At 40.3% G+C, this 23,304-nt stretch overlaps 2 protein-coding genes across 5 annotated transcripts in view; both read right to left on the bottom strand.

Annotated features, from left to right (window-relative positions):
- The window catches only part of LOC143265638 (uncharacterized), a 124,190-nt gene that overhangs the window by 15,174 nt on the left and 85,712 nt on the right, over window positions 1-23,304 (bottom strand). The window contains exons 2-3 of one of the 3 annotated variants that reach the window (XR_013040289.1): window positions 17,900-18,138; window positions 17,517-17,818 (exon numbers count right to left, since the gene is read on the bottom strand). The exons of 1 other annotated variant lie outside the window; for it this stretch is intronic. The gene's annotated coding sequence lies outside the window, so the exon portion shown is untranslated. Of the gene's footprint in view, window positions 1-17,516; window positions 18,139-23,304 lie in introns of those variants that run through there. One more of the 3 variants, XR_013040282.1, reaches the window with a different exon arrangement.
- On the bottom strand, window positions 18,907-22,091 carry LOC143265639 (uncharacterized). 2 transcript variants are annotated; one of them, XM_076538903.1, is made up of 4 exons: window positions 19,793-22,091; window positions 19,580-19,705; window positions 19,140-19,263; window positions 18,909-19,097 (listed from the first exon to the last, which is right to left on the bottom strand). In XM_076538903.1, the coding sequence occupies exons 1-4, from the start codon at window positions 19,814-19,816 to the stop codon at window positions 18,988-18,990; spliced, it is 384 nt and encodes a 127-aa protein (XP_076395018.1). In that variant the 5' UTR covers window positions 19,817-22,091; the 3' UTR covers window positions 18,909-18,987. The 2 variants fall into 2 exon arrangements, with proteins under 2 accessions (XP_076395010.1, XP_076395018.1); XM_076538895.1 differs by having other exon boundaries at window positions 18,907-19,263.

The raw sequence follows: 23,304 nt of genomic DNA, 5'->3' as shown, positions 1-23,304 counted from the left end.
CCGAGAAATTCAATACGTCTTTTTAGAAAACTACTTTTCTTCCAATTGATTTTTAACCCGTTTATACTAGCGACCTTCAAAGTTTCCTCAAGTTTAGAAAACGCATCTGTTTCGTCTGTACCCGGAATAATTAAATCGTCTATATATACAAGTACAACTCCTCTACGTATCAAATCTCCAAATACTTCGTTAACAAATCTAACAAAACTAGCGGGGCTGTTGCATAACCCAAACGGTGTCTTATTGAATTCATATTGTCCCAGAGGAGAGACAAACGCAGTATATTTTCGCGATTCCTCCGCAACCGGAACGTGCAAAAATCCATTTTCCAAATCTAACACCGAGAAGACACGAGCATTGGCTAACGCGTCTATGCAATCGTCTATTAACGGCATTGGGAATCTATCTTTTACAACTCTCTTATTAAGTTCCCTATAATCAATACACACGCGATATTTTCCATTTTTCTTAGGCACAATTACAACCGGACTCGCGTACTCACTCTTACTCGCACGGATAATACCATTCTCTAACCATTCGTCGATTTGGGTACGCAAAATTTCTTTCTCTTTTGGTGCCAATCTTCGCGGTCTTTGGCATACTATTTCGTCAGTCGTTAACGTTATTTTAGTTGTTACATTCGTTGTTACGCGCTCTGCTGGTTTGTAATTACAAATAATATCCTGTATTTTAGTTTTAAACGGCTCAATCGCATCGATTTCATCTTCTACAATTTCGGTGAGTTTCATTAGCTCGGTAACCTGCTCTGCTTCTGTTTCCTCGCGGATCGCCTCGCCACCGGTTTCGCTACCGTTCGAAGAATTACTGTCGCGCGTCTCATTTGTCGGCAGTACTTTGATCGTAATGTTACCGCGCTGTATACATACTTCAACGTTCTTTAAGAATTCGCCGCCTAATATAATTTTCGAGTTTGTCGTACAGGATGGGACTACAAAAGTTTCCGTGCGGCATGATTGACCGTGTACTTTGATGTCTAAATACAATTTTCCTATCGGCGCGGTTATAGCGTTACCGAAACCTGCGAACGTTCTGTTTGTTTTTTCTAATCGCGGAGAACCGATTTCGACGTATACGTCTCGCCTGATTAGATTTACTTCGCTGCCCGTATCTATCAATGCAGAATATGATATTCCGTTAATGTCTACCGAAATTAAATTATCGCTCGAGCTAACCACTGAATTTACTTTCGTTATTTTCGTCGTTTCTTTTCGCGTTTGTCGGCATTCCGCCGCGCGATGACCGAATTCGTTACACGAGAAGCATTTCGGACCCTTTTCTTTATTCGGACAATCTTTTAATTCATGTTCTCTAGAACCACACACGAAACAACGCAATTTCTTATTTAATGTCACTTTTTTGTCTTGGATCGTATCTTGTTTAACAATTTTCCCTTTCCGACTACCCGCTTCTTTCATTCTATCATACTTTTCGAACGCTTTTCTTAATTCATACAACGTATTCGCGCCGTACAAAATCGCTTTGTTTGACTCTTCGTCCGGTACACCTCTTATTATATATTCTATTAATGAATCGTCGTCAATATTTCCCTGACTTGCAATTCCTTGCATCGCGTACATATACGTTCGTGCGCTTTCACCGGGTTGTCGCTTCCGATTTATTAATTGTTTATGAATTGTTGCGCTACTGACTTTAGTCTGAAATTCTCGTATTAACCGCCTTTTTAATTTGGACCACGATTTAATATCCCTTTGAAAGCTAATAAATTGTTTCGCAGACCCCTTAAGTAACCGTTTCGCGTATATTAAATTTTGTAAATCGTCCCATTCTAATAATTGACTTGTGTCCTCGAATTCTTCGATCCATTTATTTATTTCTAATTTATCGTCTCCGGAAAAATGTGACATACTTTCCTCTACATCTTTAATTGTAAATCTGTCTCTCGTTCGCATATAATTATTTTCTGACCTACCGTCGGACTGCCGTCGGCCGCTTCGCGCAATACCTGCCGGTTTTCGCCTGCTAGCTTCTTCTTCCTCTGCTTCGCTTTCGGTATCTTCTTCGGATGATTCGTCTTGTTTATCCTGTACTGCTACCATCGTCTCGTCCGCTTCCTCATCGCTGGACGTCTCCTCTTCGGTTTCCGTATGAGTCCTGCTATACCGTGTCAGCCTGTCTCGTAATTCTTGTTTTTTCCCCTGCGTAGATAATTGCATCTTCTTCAATTCATCCCTTAATTCGGCTACTTTCATTTTGTCGATTTTGTCCCGCGGCACTGTTTCCCGCACTGGACACATTTCATTTTCCTGCACCTTTTCTTCATTCAACTTAACAACTTGTTCTGTGGCCATTGTCTTCCTTCCGAATTTCACTATGCTACGTAATACAACTGTTCAATCCCGATGCTTCGGTCGCGTCACCACCGTTTTCTTTTTTTCCTTTAACCGTTATTCGTTCACAACTTTACAACTGATGACGAGTGCCAACATACACTTCGCCTACACCGTGTTGAACGTCACGATCTACCGGAAAAGTACGCACCGAACAAACACCGCAACTTTATCAACTTTACACCGTTACTATTACTTCCGTTTCTTCTTCGCTCACTGCTCTCTATCCCGGACCGAGCCCCCAAATGTAGGATGGGAGCAAGAAGATGAGAAACGGATTAAAGTTATAGTAAATAATTTAATAAATTGAAAGGAATACAAAATTTGATAGTTCACGTTTCTACGGTTCGGCCAAGACTAGACTGTCCTTTCGACGCTGTCGCGTTTTTTTATACTACGCATTCACACTCTTTTGTTTCACACTCGTACATCACACACACTCATACCATGCAAAAATTAATTCCCCTTTACCGAATCCCACATATATATATATATATATTTCCTTATTTTGTTGTTATTGTTGTTTATTAGTTTATTTCTTTTATTGAATAAATCTGATTGTTGAAAGATATTGACCTTTGGATTTCACTCCTTAACCGCACACCACACGAATCCCACAATCTTTATTTGCAAAATCGAGTCGTTTAGGGGTAAAAACCGCTCTTTACCTTTTAGCGCTTGTAACTATTTGTACTTAGGTACCAGGGACGTTACACATGGTTAACCGTCACGCTTGCATCCGTCGCTCTCGCATCTGGGCGCGCGCTATTCTCGCGCTCTGATTGGTCAGTGTTTCTCATTAATAATTCAAAAACTAAGCTTTAACCAGCATTTTGGTAATGAAAAAAGTTGTTCACAATCACCCCAGCTACCACCCCCTAAGATTATGCCCACCAGTAGCCGAACACCCCTGTATACAGGGTGTCTCACAACTCGTGTAGGTCCCGGAAATGGGGGGTAGCTGACGTGATTCTAAGCAAGATTTCCCTTTGCAAAAATAGGGTTTGAAGCGTCGTTTTAGAGTTATTAACGAAAAACACGGACCAATCAGAGCGCCGAGAAGCGGGAGCGAAAGCTTCGAGCCGGTCGCCACAGTGCGATCGCGATCAACTGAGTTTTCCTCAGAACTGTCTTAACGTCTAATATGAAGTCTTTACATCGAAACTCAGTTAAATAACGAACAGAATAATTAAAAGTAATGTTCATTTATTCATTTCTCATGAAGGAGGATCGGAATTAGTTATGTGTTGTGGCGTGGCAGAAACCGTCTAGAGAGAGAACGAAGCGCGTATAATATCGTATGAACGAAATCTGCTGCTGTATTATTTTGTATGTACCGCCGGAGAATGACGTCACTGTCAACGAGGGAGCGACGTACGTCGAGGGAACACGCCGCTTCTCTGCCGCTACCGCGCTTGGACCATCTGATAGACGAAGAGAGGTGGCGGAGTAAGAGGAGAGAAGCCAGCGAGGAAACGACGTACGCCGAAGGAAAGTGCCGATTCCCTGCCGCTTCGCCGCTGCGGCGCAACGATAGAAGAAGAGAGGCTGTGGAGCCGGAGGAGGTCCTGCCGAAGAAGACTTCGATAGAATTCGGAGACTCCGGCCGAGGGTGGGGGAAGACTACGAGGTGTCCTAATACCGGCGTAAGGGCTCGCGGATCTTTATTTTGTATTCGGCATTTGCCTGAGTTTTCTTTCCGAAAGTTATTAGCGTTCCGTGAGGAAGAATACCAATCTCTCGAGCTTCGGCGCCCCGTATTTGGACACCTTGGTAAGCTCCCTCATTTATCGATATATATATGTAAAAGAGCGCGAAATCGAGATTAACATATCATGGGTTGTCGACCACCTGGCTTGCCATTCACGGGCAGGTTCTGCAAAGTGTGACTGGAGTGGCTTTGTATCGTAGGGAAATTAGTTTAAGTTAAAAGGGTAAAACCCGGGGGCCCCTGTCCGGGACGGTCGCGGATCCCGACGTCCGGACTTTTTCGCGTCATCGAGAGATCGCTTCTCGATCTCTCGAATCGCCACTCGGCTGGATCACCGAACCTGTACCGGGGAATGATACAGCGTAAGCCACAATTAAAGTATCGTCTCGAGTAGGCCTTTGCCAATATTGTGCCCTCCCACGTCTCGATTTCGCGAACTCTTAGTACGGGAGTAGATCGTAAAGTGCATGTTTGTCGTACCGGACATTTCGTGTTTGTCGCGCAACTTCTCGCCTTCTCTCTAGACGGTCGCCGATACAGAATCGATTCGCGTGTAAGAATATGTCGCATCCGTGTAAATTTAAGTGCGTTAGATTCCGTTGCGTTTAGTATAATTGCGTTTCGTCGAATTTCGTCGAGTTTCGTCGCGTTTCGTCGCGTTGCGTCCGTTCGGTTAATTGCGTCGCGTTTTGTTAAGTATTTGCGTTACCTTATAGAAATTCCGTTGCGTCGCGTACCGTTCCGGGAATCGTGGATATATCAAAGATTGTATTCCGCTTAGGAACTGGCATATTTCGTTTCCGTGGCTAAAATCTCGCGGAGATCGTATCTCGACCTTACGCCGAGAGCGTTACGATTAAATTGAATCCCGATACTGGATCTCACTGTACGTCTAGGTTAATTAGATTTTAAATAAACACCGCTGTTTAACAAATGCCGCTAACTTGAGGTTTCTCGCGGATTGTTCCGAATCATTTTCTCTCGTCCGCCTCCGCGTCTAGCTCCTTTACCCTTAAAGAATCCCGCCACTCTATCATTTCGTTCGGATACTGAGCTACCGAGCCGTTCCGCCGCCGATTCGAGTCTTCCGTGTTTTTCCGAGATTGACATAAACGATTTTCCCATCTTCCCGCTCTAGAGTCTCGTTTCGCGTCTAAGATCTTTATCGCGACGCTGAGAGGCGTCTGGCGCCCAATTATCAAATAAAATAAAGCGATATCGAAAGGATTCGGATCGGGCGCCGCAGTGCTACGCGCTCGCGGCGAATCCGCGGAGGCGCCGCGACGGTCATGGTCGCGGGCAAGGCCAGGAAGGGCCGGTCGAGAATTCACGGGCGAAGCGTGGTCGCGGGCAATTACCACTCTAGCCGCGAAATACCGCGTAGCAAATTGGCGCCCAATGTGGGGCCCCGGAAGGGTAAATTCATAAATAAAGGACGCTAGAATAATTACCGAATTTAATTACCGAGAAACGTTTGCGTAAAAGTATCGAAAATATCGTTAAAAGTATTTTGCTGTTTATTCCCGTAAGAAATACCGTTAGCCACGCATTGCGCTGAGTGTTCCGTTACTAAGATATTCCGCAAAATTCTAAACACATTTTTTCCGTAACCCTCGAGTTAACCGTCTTCGGTTCTCGACCGAGTTCGAAGGGCAAACATAATTATCGTATAGAAAAAGTGTCGGGGACAATAACGCCGTAAATCGTTGAAGTGTAATAAACACGCATTTTCGTACCGTTACCGTCTTCCTGAAACGGTTAGATTTCGAACCGTAGCACAGTGTTTCATGCAATGGACAAAAGTCAAATTTCTGTAGTATTTAAATCATGATGTTATATATACCATATTGTCCAGAAAGAAACGTAGATTTCAAAAATATTTATACTTTTAATAAATAGAGTAACCTTTTTTTAAAATCGAGAGTAAAAGTTTACCGTAGATTTTGGTGAATTTTCTTTGGATAAACGTATTTCGTAGAATATTTGTATATTTTAGTTCATCTTTATGGATTTTATTAATCATTATAATACCTTCAAAATGCGCGAAGCAGGATCTCAAAAATATTAATTAATTTTCTCAATTTTCAATTTAAATGTTTATTCACTTTGAGAAGACTTTTAAAAAAAAGCCCAAAAAACACCTCTTTGATATTTCGTACATTAATTCAGGAAACATTATAGTTTATGTACCTGTCAATTTGAGCTACCCATATCTGCCCAAAACGAAGTGCAGAATGAAAATTGTTGATACGACGCTCTCCGCTCAAGCCCTCAGCGCATCTGTGGGACCTTCGCATACGAATTTTACTCGTTTATTCGGCAGAGCGATAAAGCAATTGAGTTTGTCGCGGTCAAGGTAACTGATTGTACACGACAAATTATTTTATTTACACGTTTATGATAGGGTGACCTATTCAGTTAAAAACTGTAAAATAAGATTTCCAGCTTACGGACCTAAGGCTTAATTGCCTACACCTAAACATTTGTAAATGGCCAATGCTATTTTCTACCAACGCTATGGGCCATGTGGCGTTGCAAGTTAGAAAATCTAAACATTTGCCTTTTCTGAACATTCTGTCTTCAGTTTTGGAAGAGCATTCAGAGGTGACACACAGCGAATATAATCAGTTACTTTTTCTTTCAGTTTCATTTCCTAGTGGTATTATTAGTTTATAAATTCATACTGTCTAGTGCTATTTTTCATTACTTATAGTATTAGTGTAGTGTATATAGTGCAGTGTAATATAAATATATAATATATAATAATATAGACATTTTACTATTTTATAAGATCATGAGTCAAGAATCAATAAGTGGTAATGTACAATATATTTACATGGTTTCTGATATTTCACCAAGCAATATATTAAAATTTAAAACAAAACACAGCAAAAGTAAAAAACTTGAAAGTACAGACATAAGGCAATATGTTATAACAAGTGATTCGTCAGATGCGAGCTCCGAGTGCAGTACAGATACTGGTTCCGAATCCGATTCAGAATTAATTTGAGGAAACCAAAATATAGGTACGTTTTTAATATTCTAACATTCAATTTACTTTTGTTGTAACATTTAAGTTATATATATTTCGATAAATCTAATGTAAACATCTTGTAAGTGATATTTATCTGTAGAAAAGATATTTATTTATAACAATTTGTTTGTGATTCATGCTCGATTCCTTTGAAAACGATATATTGAAATTATTGTTACAAATTATTTATTACAAACCATTCTTACAATAAGTAGTATAAAAAATAGTATCATTTTAAGTCATATAACTTTTTTCCAGGCATGAAAGAAATTTGGACATAGAGGATTAATAGAACAACATCGTAAAAATCAACATAAAAAAAGAATTATCAGAAAATTCCATACTGCAACAAAGTTACGAATTTTGTCCCGAACGTCCATATACACGAAACACTGTGCGTAGGTTGAACTTGTATACAACTTTCGAGTCAGATATTCCGGTTTGTTTTCGTTAGCGGGCAAAGAAACTGTCGAAGCGGCGTCAAGGCCACGAGCGAGCGCGTTGTAGCCAGGCCGAGTCTGTTTACCACGTGTCCTTACCGTTGAAGCGAATAACCGAATAGTACCCATCGCGAACGTTGAGAAAAAAAAAAAACTTATACATTCTCCTTTTAAATTTCCGAGCAATTGAGCTAGAGTTACCGCATACCGTTATATTTATTCTCGATCAAGATGCAACGAACACCCCCCCGAAAGGATTGGGTGCGATCCTTGACCGTAGACGAGTTAGTTGAGCAATTAGTGGCTCGAGGTTTATCGACAAAGGGGATATTACCGATATTACGAGCAAGGCTTGAACAACATTTAGAAGGAGAGCTGGTGGCGACGGGTGGTGAGGAGGCATCCGGAGTTGCGGGTGGACCGCCCTTACGAGCGGCCACCCCGCCGCCGAGGGACCTTCTCCCTGATCCCCCGCGTTCCGCTCAGACTGGTTACATCCCGCCTCGTTTCTCGACGGGGGCAATCCCGCGACGCGCGAGTGACCCCTACTTCCGCACCGACATCTTAGGCGCTACTCGGGTCGGACAGGCAACCGACTTACCGACGCGACAACCACTGGAGCGTACCGAAGGAAGGGGAACCGCTACCGATACCGACTCTCACATACCGCCAGCTGACGTACCGATAGACAAGCGTTCACAACATACCGAAACACCATTGAACGATTCGCTCCCGGAACATTAGCCATTATGAGCCACCGTGGATAAGGACTTCGCGTCAATCACGATCCAAGGGGATCCCTAGATCAAATTCCGCCGTACAGGATAATGTTCCGCGTGGTGCCTCGGGGGTCGGGGAACGGATACCGGCAACCGTGGGACATAATACCGTTTTAAATACCGCTGTCCTAGATTTATTACGAAAATGTAATATTCGCTTTTCCGAAGCGAGAGGGGAGGATCCCGAGATGTTCCTAACACAGATCGAGGAATGTCGCGCCTATGCAGCCACTCCCGATGACGAATTATTGAGATGTATTCCGTTTGTTCTGACTGGTATCGCGGCCGAGTGGGCGAGATTTCGGGACGAGAATTGGACCACGTGGGAGGAGTTCAAGGACGCTTATCGGGCGCGGTTTATTGACCATGAGTTGCAAAGCGCTCTACGGCGCGAGGCCGCGAATAGAACTCAAGGAGAACACGAAAGGGTTGTCGATTTTATTACCTGCATGCGTGCGTTACTAAATCGTTTACGACCACCATGGCCTCTGAAAGACCAATTAACGTGTAGGCATGTACATATGGTTCCGCGATTACAGCAAGCCGTATCCTGAAGAGAGTATACCGATTTCGCGAGTTTGACTCTCGCGGCGAGATCCGCGGAGCAGACGCAGAGTGCCATGAGGGCCTATAGACTTCCTCCATCCCCGGAACGATCATTGTATCCCGCACTGGCGTGTCCGAGCTCTCGCGCCGCGACACGATATCATCCCGTATATGCCGCGTGGGAAGAAGACCCCGCGCCGATGACTCCCGGCGCGCATACAGAGTCGTATATAAATCGTCCCGAATACCGTGAAATTCCGCACCGGAATCAAAGTAGGCGCGCTGAACAGAATAGTTCCCGTATGTGCAAAAGAATCGGCGATGGTACCGGAAGGGAGGTCCCGTCGCGAGACGCCGCGCGAAATATAGATCCTGGTAGTAGTAACGCGAACCCTCCACCCGATAATACCGCAAAGAGCGAGGGGGGGGGGGGGGGGGGTGTGTGTTGGAATTGCGAGAAGACGGGGCATCGAGCAGCCGACTGTCCACTCTCGCAACGACGTTATTGCTATCGATACGGGAAGAAGAATGAGACGGTTAGGACATGTGAGAGGTGCGCGGGAAACCCGAGATGGAGTCGCCGCTAGGGGCCCACGCGACTCCACCCGAGAACATCCAACGAGCCCCAGTTTCCGTTACCGACCCCCCATAATATTTTTACAATGCTTTCGCGCATACCGCTTCTAATTTTTTGTATTTTATCGAGCTGCAAGTTCAGCGAAATTCCCTTCGCGCTCTACTAGATTCCGGTTCGAGTCGAACATTTTTGAGAAATACCGCTATATCGATGGTCGATCTCCTGAGACAGACATCCCGAACGTGCCGAATCATAACTTTTGAGCGGTAGTGTACGTACTTATGTACTGTATAATATTGTTATACGTACTTTTGTACTGTATAATATTGTTATATACGTACTTATGTGCAGTACATTGTTGTACGTACTTTTGTACTGTGTATTGCTATATATGTACGTCCTTATTTACTGTATAATATTGTTATACGTACTTTTGTACTGTATAATATTGTTATATACGTACTTATGTACTGTACATTGTTGTACGTACTTTTGTACTGTATATTGCTATATACGTACTTATGTACTGTATAATATTGTTATACGTACTTTTGTACTGTATAATATTGTTATATACGTATTTTTGTACTGTTAACTTTTTTTTTGTATTAATAACTTTTAGAAGTAATTATTATTAATCACAAATATAAGAAAAAATGTGATCGTAAAAATATGATTAAATCAATGTTACAAAAATATTACAGTAATAAGCAGAATGTGCCCACCACCTGTTCCCAAGCGACTCGAAAATTGATCGAACTAGCGCAATATAATTGAAATGCAAGTTATCGCGCTTATTCGTTCAATTTCCTTTTTTTAGTCGCTTGCTGTACATTCAGACAAAATTGCGGCTCCCGAATTGGCATGTTTCTTGCCGCTCTGCTATCAATTAGTTCGGGAACCAAGCATTCCTCATAGAATTGTTTCAGCGGTGATAACATTTTCATTTGCCAAAACGTGTCATCACGCTCAACAATTGTGTGCTTGATTCCGAAAGGTGTCCATATCGCGAAGATACAATATTTTCGTTATTAAAAATTCGATACATTCCTCCGACTTTATTTATTATTGCATCGGTTGGAGACATTTGTCGCGCTGCATAAGGACATTTAATTTCGACAATTGTATCCTCTCCAACAATGCCATCAGGTGACGCACCAAAATATGGGAATTCAGAATCAATGAATAATCCGCACTCATTGATTTTGATTCCCAGAATCTCCTCCAATTCTTGTCGTGCTAAAATCTCTTTTTCTTTACCCCACTTAATTGCAAGACTCGTTAATTTAGGAGGGTAAAGAATATTTTTTATGAGATATTTGCACGACGTGGTATCCCTTCTGCAACAAACTTTCGAAAAATTTGATGCAGTCAACAGCGTTCGACGTGTATAATGCCACTGCGGGTTTGCATGCTGACCCCGCGTTACATATTCTAACACGTCTCTATTACGCTGTTGATTGAATAGCGTTTCGTAAAAATTGGCTTTCAACTGTTTGTACATGTTATCATCAATATCCGGCCGTTCGGCGTTTGGCCCATAATCTTTATCGGCTCTAAACGCTTTGGCCGCATATTTTGATCTACGAATAGGTATACCGAATTCCAACGCTGCCTTAACACGTTGCGCATATTGTGCGCGCTGTCTCATTTTCCTTTTTTCAAGGTCTATTGTTCGAATTGGAGGCACTTTACCAATCGCGCAGCAAGCAGTACTCAGCGCTTTCGAAGTGTTATAATGAAGTACTGATGCTTTTACACGCGCTTGGTAAGAACCTCTTTTAGCAAAATTAATACGTTTGCCACCGATCATTTTAGCAATAACAGCATTGCAACTTTCTACAGAATTGCTGGTATAATTATATAATACGCTTTCTGCGTTATCCACAATGCGTTTCATCGCATATTCTATTTTTGCATATAATCCTGCCATTTGTAATTGGGGAACCAGATTTTCCTCGCCTTCTTTTATTTCTTCATTGGAAAAGTATGGAAGGGAGGAACAATCTTTATGTTCCCCAAAAATGTGGCTAGGAATATTAATTAAATCTTTAATCAAACCAGCAATTTTATTTTCCCAAGTTGCATCGCTGTTGCGGCGAAACGTTGCAGTTTTTGTAATATTCGTACGAAATGCTTTACTACTTTGGGCAACAATTTTTCTTAATTTTAAGAGACTTCGACCACCACTCTTACTAATTTCCTCTATTTTTTTACAAAGCTTGCGGAGAAGATGATTGATGCATTCAATCTTCTCCACAACAACATTTTTGTACGGTGGGAAATCTCTTAATATTTTAAGAACATTACTGTCGCCATCGCCAATATATTTGTAATATATTAATCCGTACAATTCTAAGCTTCAACGAGAGCCTTCGAGGATGATGTCACTTTCCAATACTGGTGGAACTCTGATTAATTCCCCAGTTTTTGTAACATTTGTGCTCGCGGACTGGAACATTTAATTGACTAGCGCGTGCGCAAATACAACAATATTTGTTTCGCACGCTGACAAATAAAACTTTTTGCGTATAATAACCCATGATAATAGCCGCCCCAGATGGAGAATCGTAACCGCCACTGCGGTACGATCTTTTCATCCAGGAACCGTCTGTTATCACAGGTATATATGCAATACCGTCAGTGACATCACCCCTTGCAATTGCTAATTGTCTTTCCACTTTAGCAAACCTCCTGCATTTCTTTCTCTACAGCGGCGGCTAAAGCTTCGGACATTTCGTCGTGGCATTTGGCAAACGTATTTTTGTTCATGCATTTTATATCTATTGCAGCTAATGATTCCTCTAATTGCGTATATCCAGTCCCTGTCAATATGGTACCCATTACGGCACCTTGATTGACATCCAATATTTCGTCAGATGTCGGTTCACTCCAAAAATCACCTTTGAAGTGACACATTCGACATTCAACGAAATATTTTGTTTTGAGACCGGAACGCATCGTTTTTGTTATGACGAGATCAGTGAACTGACATGAATTCTGCCAATGGGCTGACAATCTTTGCAATTCCGAAAAAACGTGCCCAAAGTTTACGATGCTTCGTCCACTAATCTCGGCAGAACACAAACGATCTACATCAATGTTGCTATCTACATGCAAAACGACATTTTCGATTTCTTTGTCGATGTCGTTTTGCATTTTGCATGCATCTATATATTCTTGATTAGATGTATCAGGTGCTGATTCCAATGTCAATGTATCGTTATTTCTAACGTCAGTTTCGTCCGGACAAATGTCTTCGAATGAATTTTCAATTTCGTTTATTTCTACTGTATTATTATTATTATTATTATTATTATTATTTTAGGATAACGTGAAGTAATTGTGACACGGGGTAACGGACAACAAATTATATTTAACAAAACAATAACAATAATAATAACAATAACGAATAACAATAATAATTCAGTACAAAACTGTGAACTTTAACTCGGTAGATAAGCGCGATGTATATGCAGCAAAGGTCAGGACGATTCTGCCGAATTTTCCAACGACTCTTGCAAGAGAGAAAATAGCCACATGGCCCTAAAAAGGCAAACAAGGGCCTACGCACACAAACGCTCGAGTAAGCCTAGGTCTTCAAGGACCTCCAAAACTTTCGACACGATTTATGGCTTTACTGCCACATTATTATTGTTATTATTATTATTATTATTATTATTTATTAAATTCATATTATTCATACATTTGTCGGCGGAGAATTCGGACGACACATTGCAATCATTATTTAATGCACCTGATACAATTTGTGATTGTGATGTACTTGCTTGTGATTGAGATGCGGTGTCCGCTCGATGCAAGGCCCGCATTCTTCTTCGTACCGATGCTCTTCGATTGATCCGCGCAGTCTTCTTATTTGTATATTTTCCGCTGTCCATTTTCACTATGCACTGATTGTCTTTTATATAAAAAAAATATACTGATCGAATTGAAAAACCTTCTCCTTTTTCGAAGTCGGTTAATAAAAATGTTTAAAAATGTTTGAAATAAAGTAAAAAAAAAAAAAATAAATAAATAAATAAAATAAACGTAATGTGCTGAATCACAAAACGTTCCGAACTAAAAAATTTGTTGCAGGCTGCGCTCGAGATGCTCTCGATAACCTCGCCTGTAACAAACTGACGTTGCCACGATGATCGAAAGCAAAGAGCGAAAGTAAACAATACACTTCTCGACGAAACAATCCTAACGCAAGGGTACAATTCTGTATCCGAATATTCTTTCGATTGTGAAATTTTAGTAATACATTTTTCACATTTTCTTGAATGAAATATCATTCGGAACATATTTATTTGTAATTTCAAACGTCATCGCCAACATTACTGCAATAAATTATTACAAGTACATATGACTCGAATTTCATCGTGTTGGGTGTCATTTTAATCAGGAAAATATTAATGTCTCATCTAAATAGTAAAAAATAAAAATGTTTTATACTGTAAATACTCGATATCTACAAATCCCTCTACAAAGACCGCCAGCAATCAAAGCACCACCTGCTCGTGTAAGTTGAATAACAATTCCTCGTCGTGTTTTTCTCAATACAATGCCACCAAACATGATACAATTAAGATCATAATTATTTGTGTAGCAAGTTAAGTTAGAATGAATTCGTACCTCTGCAGTAAATGTACACTTTGCCGTAAGTTTGAAAATCCGAAAATTGTATGGTTTACTACACAAGTAATTATCGTTGTAAATATATTGTGCTTGCTGTCATTTTAATCAGGAAAACGAAACGAATACGATTGTAACAGTTTTTCAGTTGCTATCTTTTTCTACGCTCGGCTCATTACAAAGCATGTACAGTATTCTCTCCGTAAATGTTACTTCTGTGGGTGTTGATTGTAACATTTACGGAATAGGTACTACATTCTTTGTAGTGTGCCGAACGTAGAAAGGGACAGCGATACAAAAGACAAGGAAGAATAGTATTTCGAACATTCGGTAAACATTAAAACGACATCAAACACGATATGATTACGATCGTAATTACTTATGTAACAAACCATAAAAGTTTGTGATGTAACATTTACGGTAGAGATCTTTTTAACATTTACGGAGAGAATACTGTAATACCTATTATATAAATGTAAAACTCCAGACTCGAAAATATTTGTACATCTCACTATTTTTATCTCATTGCAGGGTAACCGGCGGCAACGCAAGCGGTTGGTGGCCGCGTTGCGGCAGGCCGCTGCGCTACAACAGGCGGCCTTAGAAACCGCGCCTTCGAGAGGCCGGGGCAGGGGCCGCGACCGGGGCCGGGGCCGGGGCCGGGCCCAGGACCACAACCATAAAAACTTAAATTCTAAATATTTCATAATAAACAATTGTAATTAATTACGTTTACGTTATTTGCATGCGTAACCTTACCTTAGAATAAAGTCTAAATAAATAAGTAGAAATGAAATAGAGCAATATAGGCTAAAAACCGCAATTTAAGTAATTTTAAATACATTCAGAAGGAAATAGAAAATCCTGCAAGTAAATAATTGGCTGACAGGTTAGGAGTGCTGCCTCGTAATCTCTGCATCCTATTTGTCGCAGGTTCGAGTCCCCTAAATGAGGTTTTTTACCATGTTACGTTTTTCATTTTTTTTCTTTTGTAACTGTAAAATTATAAATAAGTGTAGCATGTGGCATCATCTTGCAGTGCGAGCAATGCATTTCGTTAGAATAAAAAATAATTGAAAAATGCACTTCCTTCTCCTTGTTCGTAAAATGAAAACGCGCGCGGTGTAAATTGGTGTATGAGAAAGTTATCCTGGCATTATTAATTAATCTTGAAGTTAATATGTGTATTCTTTGTGTTTAACATGAAATAATTAATTTGTAATTGGAAGTGTGTTATTAGTTTTTGATTTTCTCCGATCCTGATTATTTAACAGTAATAATATTAAAATAAATTCAGTGTTTTTAAATAATTGTTATTTACAAGATATAAAACATCTGCAATTAATAGTATACATGTACAATAATATTTAATACATGTAATAGAGATCCTAATCGCGTACAATATTAATTACGTATTATGAAAATAAAAATCGAAATAGTGAGGCAGGTTATGACTGTTCATGTGTTGTGTACAAATGCAATTCCCCTTCCAAAGAGACGTTTCTTCGCAGTAAAGAATGAGTGTGTCATCAGGATGAATTGTATCGTTGACGACAGTTCTGTATCGGCTATTGCTACGAAAGAATAAAATAAAGAAGTATAATATTTTAAACGTGCTCACTTCGCAATAATCGATAGAAAAGTGAATGAAGAGCAAGGTGTATCCGACTGTCATATATGATTTTCAAACTTTGTCGTAGATTGGCGCTCCATCAAGATTGCTCTTTACTTTTTACTATTATTTTTATGGTATCACTTCGTTAACTTATTAGTGTGTTAATTTCATTATTTGTTCGTTATAATTTCCTATTCGTTCAAAAGGAAATAATTATATATCATAGAAAAGATCGGGAAAATTGTTAAAAAAACATAAAACATAACTAATTTATTATATATTATTCCTGGAATTAATATTTTGTGTTTGCACATGATACATTTGAAAAGAGAATATCATGATACTTATCATGATATAGAATATCATGAATTTTAGCGGTACCCTCTGGGGTGCCATATGTATGCACGTATAGCCAGGCCTGACCCCAGTCAGCACCAAGCAGCGCGATATCCCAGCGGCCATGTTGTTATTCAAACGGTTCGGATGCATTGAATTACGCTTGCCAAAACGCCTCTGCGAAGTAATATTTCGACATGATTTCTTTTGCATATTATTGTCGGAAGTTTAATCTAGGTCGGTCTCAGGGCCGATTTTGCAATTTTGTCCAAAATAATTTTATGCACTGAAAACTGACATTTCTTATAGAAAAAAATTTTTCACGTCCCATTTTTCCAAAATCGGCTCCGAGACCGACCTAGATTAAACTTCTGAGAGTAGTATGCAAAAGAAATCATGTCGAAATATTACTTCTTCGCAGAGTCGTTTGGGTAAGGAGAATGCGTGTTTTTTTGTAACATCATATTTACCGTCCTTGTCTCTCCTAACCAAAAACACTGTTAGTAGACAGAGAACATTCGACGAACTTCACACCGCTCGATCTAGTGAATTTCATTACTCTTAATTGTATCGTATTTAGCATCGTTTGTACCCGTTTGTACCACCTTTGTTTTCGTTTTTATCCTAAGGGGTGAAAAGTTACTAGGGAGTGAAAAATATCCCAGCACCCCACTTTAACATTTTTTATGTCTTTCAAAGCCATCATAAAGAGGGACGTCCGTAGACGTTTGTTCCACCCTCACTTCCGTTTGTACCCCAAGGAGTGCGTTTGTACCGCCTTTTGAAAAAATGCCCTAGAGGTAACTTCATCAATTTTGGGAATTTTTTAAATCTTCTTGGGAGTGATGTTTCCTATTCGCCTGTAGAGGTTTGTACCACTTTTACTTTTTCAAAACGCGGTACAAACGAACCCTTTGAGGTACAATCGAAAGTAAAAGTAGTACAAACCTCTACAGGCGAACAGGAAACAGCACCCGCAAGAAGATTTAAAATATTCCTAAAATTGACGAAGTTACCTCTAGGGGATTTTTTGAAAAGGCGGTACAAACGAACCCTTTGAGGTACAAACGAAAGTATAGGTGGTACAAACCTCTAGAGACGAATAGGAAACAGCACTCCCAAGAAGATTTGAAATATCTCAAAAAATGGCGAAGCTACCCCTTGGGGGTACTTTCGAAAGGCGGTACAAACGCACCCCTTGGGGTATAAACGAAAGTGAGGGTGGTACAAACCTCTACGGACGTCCCTTTTTATGATGGCTTTGAAAGAAATAAAAAATGTTAAAGTGGGGTACTGGCTTATTTTTCACCCCCTAGTAACTTTTCACCCCTTGGGGTACAAGCAAAAACAAAGGTGGTACAAACGGGTACAAACGATGCGAAATACGATACAATTGAAAGAAATAAAATTTTTGAAAGTCGGGTGCTAAGTTCAGGTAGGTCTTCGTGGAGGACCATTTTGCAACCTGCAAAGAAAAATACCAAGAGGCATTGGACTACATGGCGGAGATTCTATCATCGGTTACTCCTCCACCTGATAAAGCAGCCGGTAACGGAAACAATTCTAACATGATGACGTCACAACCAACGGCCCACCTACCAAAGATTCACCTTCCGACCTTCGAGGGAACGTTCGAGCAGTGCGAGAGTTATCGCGACAGGTTCACATCCATGGCAATTAAAAACAAATCACTGTCGAACGTGAAGCGTCTACACTTCTTGTATACGTCATTGAAGGGCGAAGCGAGCCAAGCGGTGAGTCACCTCCCCGTAACTGAAAGCAATTTTGAAGTTGCGTAGAAAATAATAACGTCGCGCTACGATAACAAACGCCGACTAATATCGACTCACTTACATGTATTGTTTTCGTTACCAATTGTTTTGTCCGAAACTCCAACCGAACTTCGCGCGTTACGCGACAAAATAAATATGTCCGTTGAGATGCTCCGAAACCTTGGGAGACCGGTCGACTCATGGGGTGACATAATCATTTTCTTCGGTGCGCAGAAACTTGATCGTGCGACTCGTAAAGCGTGGGAGTTAAACCTGGGTGACACTACCGAGTTTCCCAAATATAGCGAATTCGACGTGTTCCTGGAAAATAGAATTAGAGCGTTAGAAGTGATACCGGTCAGCAAACGCGACAAACCAAGCGAACCCGAAAAATTAAAATCGAATCACGTAAAACCCTTCCACACCCATTCAACAACAACGACCAAAATTTCGTGCGTGGTTTGTAAACAAAACCATTTATTGTATCAATGTTCTAATTTTCTAGGAAAGACTCCATCCGAGCGTTATAACATAATAAAACAGCTAAAGCGTTGCCTAAACTGTTTTTCTAAAAATAGATTGATAGATATGGCAACAGCGTAACAATCCGGCAACAATGCCTTCGCGTTCTTTGTCTGTCAAAAGTTGGTTGGTAATAGGAATAGGAATAGGTGGCTAATAGAGTTTAGATATATTTGTAGATCTAGTCGATAGATGACGCAACGCGAGTTGTCTAGTTTATAGATTGTTTATTTCTAGTATTCTCCGCTCATAGACATCGTCGCTTCGATCGATTCGGAGATAAGCCAAAACGGGATCTTGCCCTTAAAGGCGAGTGTTCCGCGGCGGCCATCTTGTTTGCATAGATCAGCGTCTGTCTCACTCATGCATCTTCGAAAATTCGACTTTATTCTGTACAGAGTATTTATTACTATCTAAAACGACCAGAGCGGCCTGTAGGGAAGTCCACTGATGGCCGCTGTACTCGTAAAAACTTCATTTTCGCAATATTCAAGCGTTGAAGTCGAATTTCGGAAAATTGAGTCGTTTCTCTCACACCAATGCGATGTGCGAAGAAGAGAGAGAGCGAGAGAGAGAGAGAGAGAGAGTTTTTAAAAATTAAATCAAAATTTTCATTCAATTTATATTATATATTTATTACAGAAAATTTTATAAAACAACTTTATAATTGTTTGTGAATTCTATGATTTTTCCTCGGCCGCCTTTCCGGCCGCCGCGCCAGCTTCGCTGAGGCCCGCCTCCGCGAGTGCCGCCACGGCCTCCTTGGGAGCCGCCACGGCCTCCTTGGGATCCGCCACGGCCTCCTTGAGAGCCGCCACGGCCACCACCCGAATTTGCGCGCCTGCCTCGGCGCGACCGGCCGTGGCCTCCCCGTCCGCGCCCAGCATGGCCTCCGTACAATAATTTTTTTAATAATTTTTTTAGCTGAAACAGAATAATAAATATTACACATTTTAATTTTCAAAAAAGGATCACCGACATGTATTAGCGACAGTAATTATAAGTTTCTGAAATAAATGCGACAATATATATTGTTATGAACGCATTGAATTCTGCCGTTTTTCATCGTTTGCCAGCTGCTTGTCAACTGTTTCGTTTCTTCACGAAATCGTTGAGCAATCAACATGGGCACACATTTCCAGCCAGATTTCGATATGTTCGTAATAATAATATTCCACGAACATGTAATGTGTTCTAAATAAATGCATCGAAAGAAAAAAATATCAAATGCTTGACTTACCGCGCCTGTTGGCGGCCCGTTGCCTGAACTATTTGTCGGCTGTTCCTCCGTCGCCTTGTTCACCGCCTCCTTCATTTCTCTTCCTTGTTCTTCTTTTGGTTTCCTTTCCTCGTCTACCACTTCCATCTGCATATAAAACGATTTATTTATTTTTTATCGTAATTACTATCATGTAATAATATTATTTTCTTATATTCATAATGTTGTACATACCTTGCTTGATGCGGCTTCGGCCATGGTTTCTCTTGTAATGACGAACAAACGATGATCGCGACCGATGGCGAGTCCCGATCATCCACATACATACAGGGTGTCTCACAACTCGTCTAACTCAAGGTAAAGGGATGGTAGAGGATGTAATCCTCACGCTATGATTGGTGCATGCTTTTCGCTAATAATTAAAAAACGAAGCTTCAAAGCCTATTTTTGCAAAGGGAAATCTTATTCAGAATTATATCCTCTACTACTCCTTGACGGGAGTTACACGAATTGTGAGACACCCCGTATACAAGTATCGAGAAATAAACAAATGCCTTCTCACCAAGCATTTTTCGACCGGAAAAAAAATATATCACAGTATAGTTCGCGACATTTTACTGCGATAACGTACAAAAGTAAGGTAAAACGATCGCGAATTATATTTTTTTTTCTTTTTTTCTATTTTTTTTTTTATTTCACTGTAAGTGTACACTGTGTGTTTCAAACAGTGTGTGAAAAATTGTGAGAAAAGAATTATAATATTATATTATAATATTTTTTTTTTCTTTTTTTCCATTTTTTTTTTATTACACTATAAGTGTACACAACTGTGTGTTTCAAACAGTGCGTGAAAAATTGTGAGCAAAGTTTGTAATATGAACACGATAAATTTGTGCATTGCCGAAGGCGAAGAAACGGTGGAAAATGTGTATAATACGAAAGGAGTGAAGAAAACATTGCCCCTTTCAAAAAGAAGATATTCACAAAAAAGGGCGTGGCGCAAAAGAAGAGAATGCTTATTAGCCGCTCAGAAGAAAAAATTGGAAAATGTTGACGGCATAACTAACAAGAAGAAAAATATTGATGTACAATTTACAAATCAGCCGTTAACATCCGATGGGATTTATTGTCCATCGAAAGAAATTGAGGATAATACCATATCCGCGGATAATTCAGACCTGGAAGAAAATTTACTAATAGAAAAAATAAGAACGACCGAGTCAGAAAATATGTCCTCTATCTACAATGGCTCGAGCATTGTGAATATGCGCCATATGTTTGAAGAATTGAAAAAAATGAGCAACCATGCCGAGAACAGGGAAGACTGTGGAATAAAATATCTGGAAATAACCGGCATAAAACGGTCGGGCCTGAGGACAACCCTCAGCGTAGTGTGCACTATGTGCCATTATAAAGGTGAAATCCACAGTCAACCTGATGAAATTCAAGAAATTAATATCAATCAAAGTGCCGTGGCTGGTACGATATTTACTGGTGGCAGCTACGCCCAATTGGAAGAATTTCTTGCTGCAATGAACATACAATGTATGTCGAAGAGGCAATATGTAAAGCATCACGATGAAATCGTGAATTCGTTGATTGCTGCAGCAGAAAAAGAAGTGATAGCAGCGGCTGAAGAAGAAAAACAATTAGCTATTGAAAGAGGAGATATTCTTCCAGGTTCTGGAATTCCGCACATTCCCGTCGTTGCCGACGGGAGCTGGATGAAAAGATCATACCGCACCGGAACATATAACTCTGTGTCTGGAGTTGGCGCAATAATTGGATATCGCACCAGAAAAATTTTATTCATCGGAGTGCGGAACAAAACATGTAAAATTTGTGATTGTGCTATAAGAAGAAAGGAACAACCCCGAAAACATGTCTGTTTCAAAAACTGGACAAGGAATCAAGCGTCCACCGCTATGGAAGGCGATGCCATAGTGGAAGGTTTCAAAACCAGCGTGCAAAAGCGGGGATTGATTTATTCCACACTAATCGGTGATGGAGACAGCAGCGTATATAAAAAAATTATTGATGCCGATCCGTACAAAACAGAAATTCGTGTGAAGAAAATTGAATGCACAAATCATTTGTTACGGAATTTCTGCCGAAAAATGAGAGAAATTGCAAAAAAAACGACAGCAGGAAGTATGAAGAAAGCTGTTGAAAATAGCATTCGGCGGATACGGACGGCGATAGTAAAAGCCGCGCAATATAGAGACAAAGAAAATGTATCGACCAACGAAAAAATTAAAAATTTATACGGCGATATATATAACATGCCAAGCCATGTCTTCGGTGAACATGCGGAGTGCAATCAAATAAAATACTTCTGCGACAGGGAAAACAAAGAGAACGAAAAAAATATCGTTCCACAATTAAAGAATATGGGAATATATCAACAAATTAAGGATATACTGAAACCATTAGTAGCTCATGCAGAAAGCTTATTATACAGCTGCAACAATAATAGCGTGGAAAGCTTTAACGGGATCGTTGCCAAATATATTGATGGAAAAAGACTGAATCTCGGAGAAAGAGGTTCGTACACGGCAAGATGTGCTGCCACTGTATTACAATACAACACCAAAGAAGCACTATCCCGTTTGAGTATAAAGATGAACAAGAAACCGGCCACAGCTGTATGCAATATGGAAAAAAAAAGAAAACGTGCCAACAACATAGTCAATGAAAAACGTCAAAAGAATATTGGAGCGCGAGCACAAAAAAAATTACGCTCCCAAAAAGATTTTGATTATGGACCAAACGCTGCACAAGCAGATATGAATCCAGATATTTATAAATTGGAAAAGGAAAAACATTTGAAAATGCTCCAGAAGTGGCAAGAAAGAAAAGACGCTATTGAAAAGGAAACAATTGGGCAAAGCAAAAATCAACGCTGGTACAGTTATAAATCAAAACTTTTAACAGCGTCCAATTTTGGAAGCGTTTGCCGTCGCAGAAGTGATACATTATGTGCGAACTTGGTCCGAAAAATATTGTATCCGAAAATAATTAGTGTACCTGCAGTTAAATACGGGCAAGAATGTGAAGATATTGCCCGCCAAGAACTGGAAAAATGTATAGGTACAGAAATCAGAGAATGCGGAATTTTTCTCGATAGTTCGCATCCATTCTTGGGAGCATCACCGGATGGTGTTATTGACGAAGAGGGCATCGTTGAAATCAAATGCCCAAAAACCGCTGAGAACTTGTTGCCGGAAGAGGCAATCAAGTCGATTCCGTCTATCCGACGGATATTTACAGAAGAAACAGGTTCTGAACTAAGCAAAACACATACATACTTCTACCAAGTGCAAGGCCAACTGCACATAACAGGTAGAAAATATTGTATATTTTGTATTTGGACCCCGAAAGGGATAAAATGCACTGTCGTCCAAAGAGACGACGCATTTTGGCAATTCGAAATGGAGCCAAAATTAATTCAATTTTACATGCAATGCATGTTACCGGAGTACATAGACAGCCGGTATAACAGGGGTATGCCCATTAGGGAACCCTCATTCATAATAGAGGCAAGAGAGCGCTTGAAAAAGCGAAAGAGAACTGTTTCAGAATCTAATACAGAGGTTGTAACAGTCCGGCGTCGTACTGTACTGTAAAGTGCAGTACCATCGATCTTTACCGATGGTTGACAATTGCATTCTGCAATTGTACTCATAGATCATGCTATCTATCGAGTTTCTGGACGCTGGTAAACCGCAAATAACTAAAACCACTTT

The sequence above is a fragment of the Megachile rotundata genome, chromosome 2, assembly GCF_050947335.1.
Source record: "Megachile rotundata isolate GNS110a chromosome 2, iyMegRotu1, whole genome shotgun sequence".
Lineage (NCBI taxonomy): Eukaryota > Metazoa > Arthropoda > Insecta > Hymenoptera > Megachilidae > Megachile > Megachile rotundata.
Note: the sequence above shows the minus strand (reverse complement) of the source record. Positions and strands in the feature narration are given on the sequence as shown.

Bases quoted from the DNA above. Each gene is read 5' to 3' on its own strand.
- LOC143265639 (XM_076538895.1), bottom strand. From the start codon at position 19,816: ATGGCCGAAGCCGCATCAAGCAAG. The intron at 19,706-19,792 runs GTATGTACAACA...TTTTATATGCAG, and splicing joins CCGAAGCCGCATCAAGCAAG to ATGGAAGTGGTAGACGAGGA. The intron at 19,264-19,579 runs GTAAGTCAAGCA...ATTCTGTTTCAG, and splicing joins ACGGGCCGCCAACAGGCGCG to CTAAAAAAATTATTAAAAAA.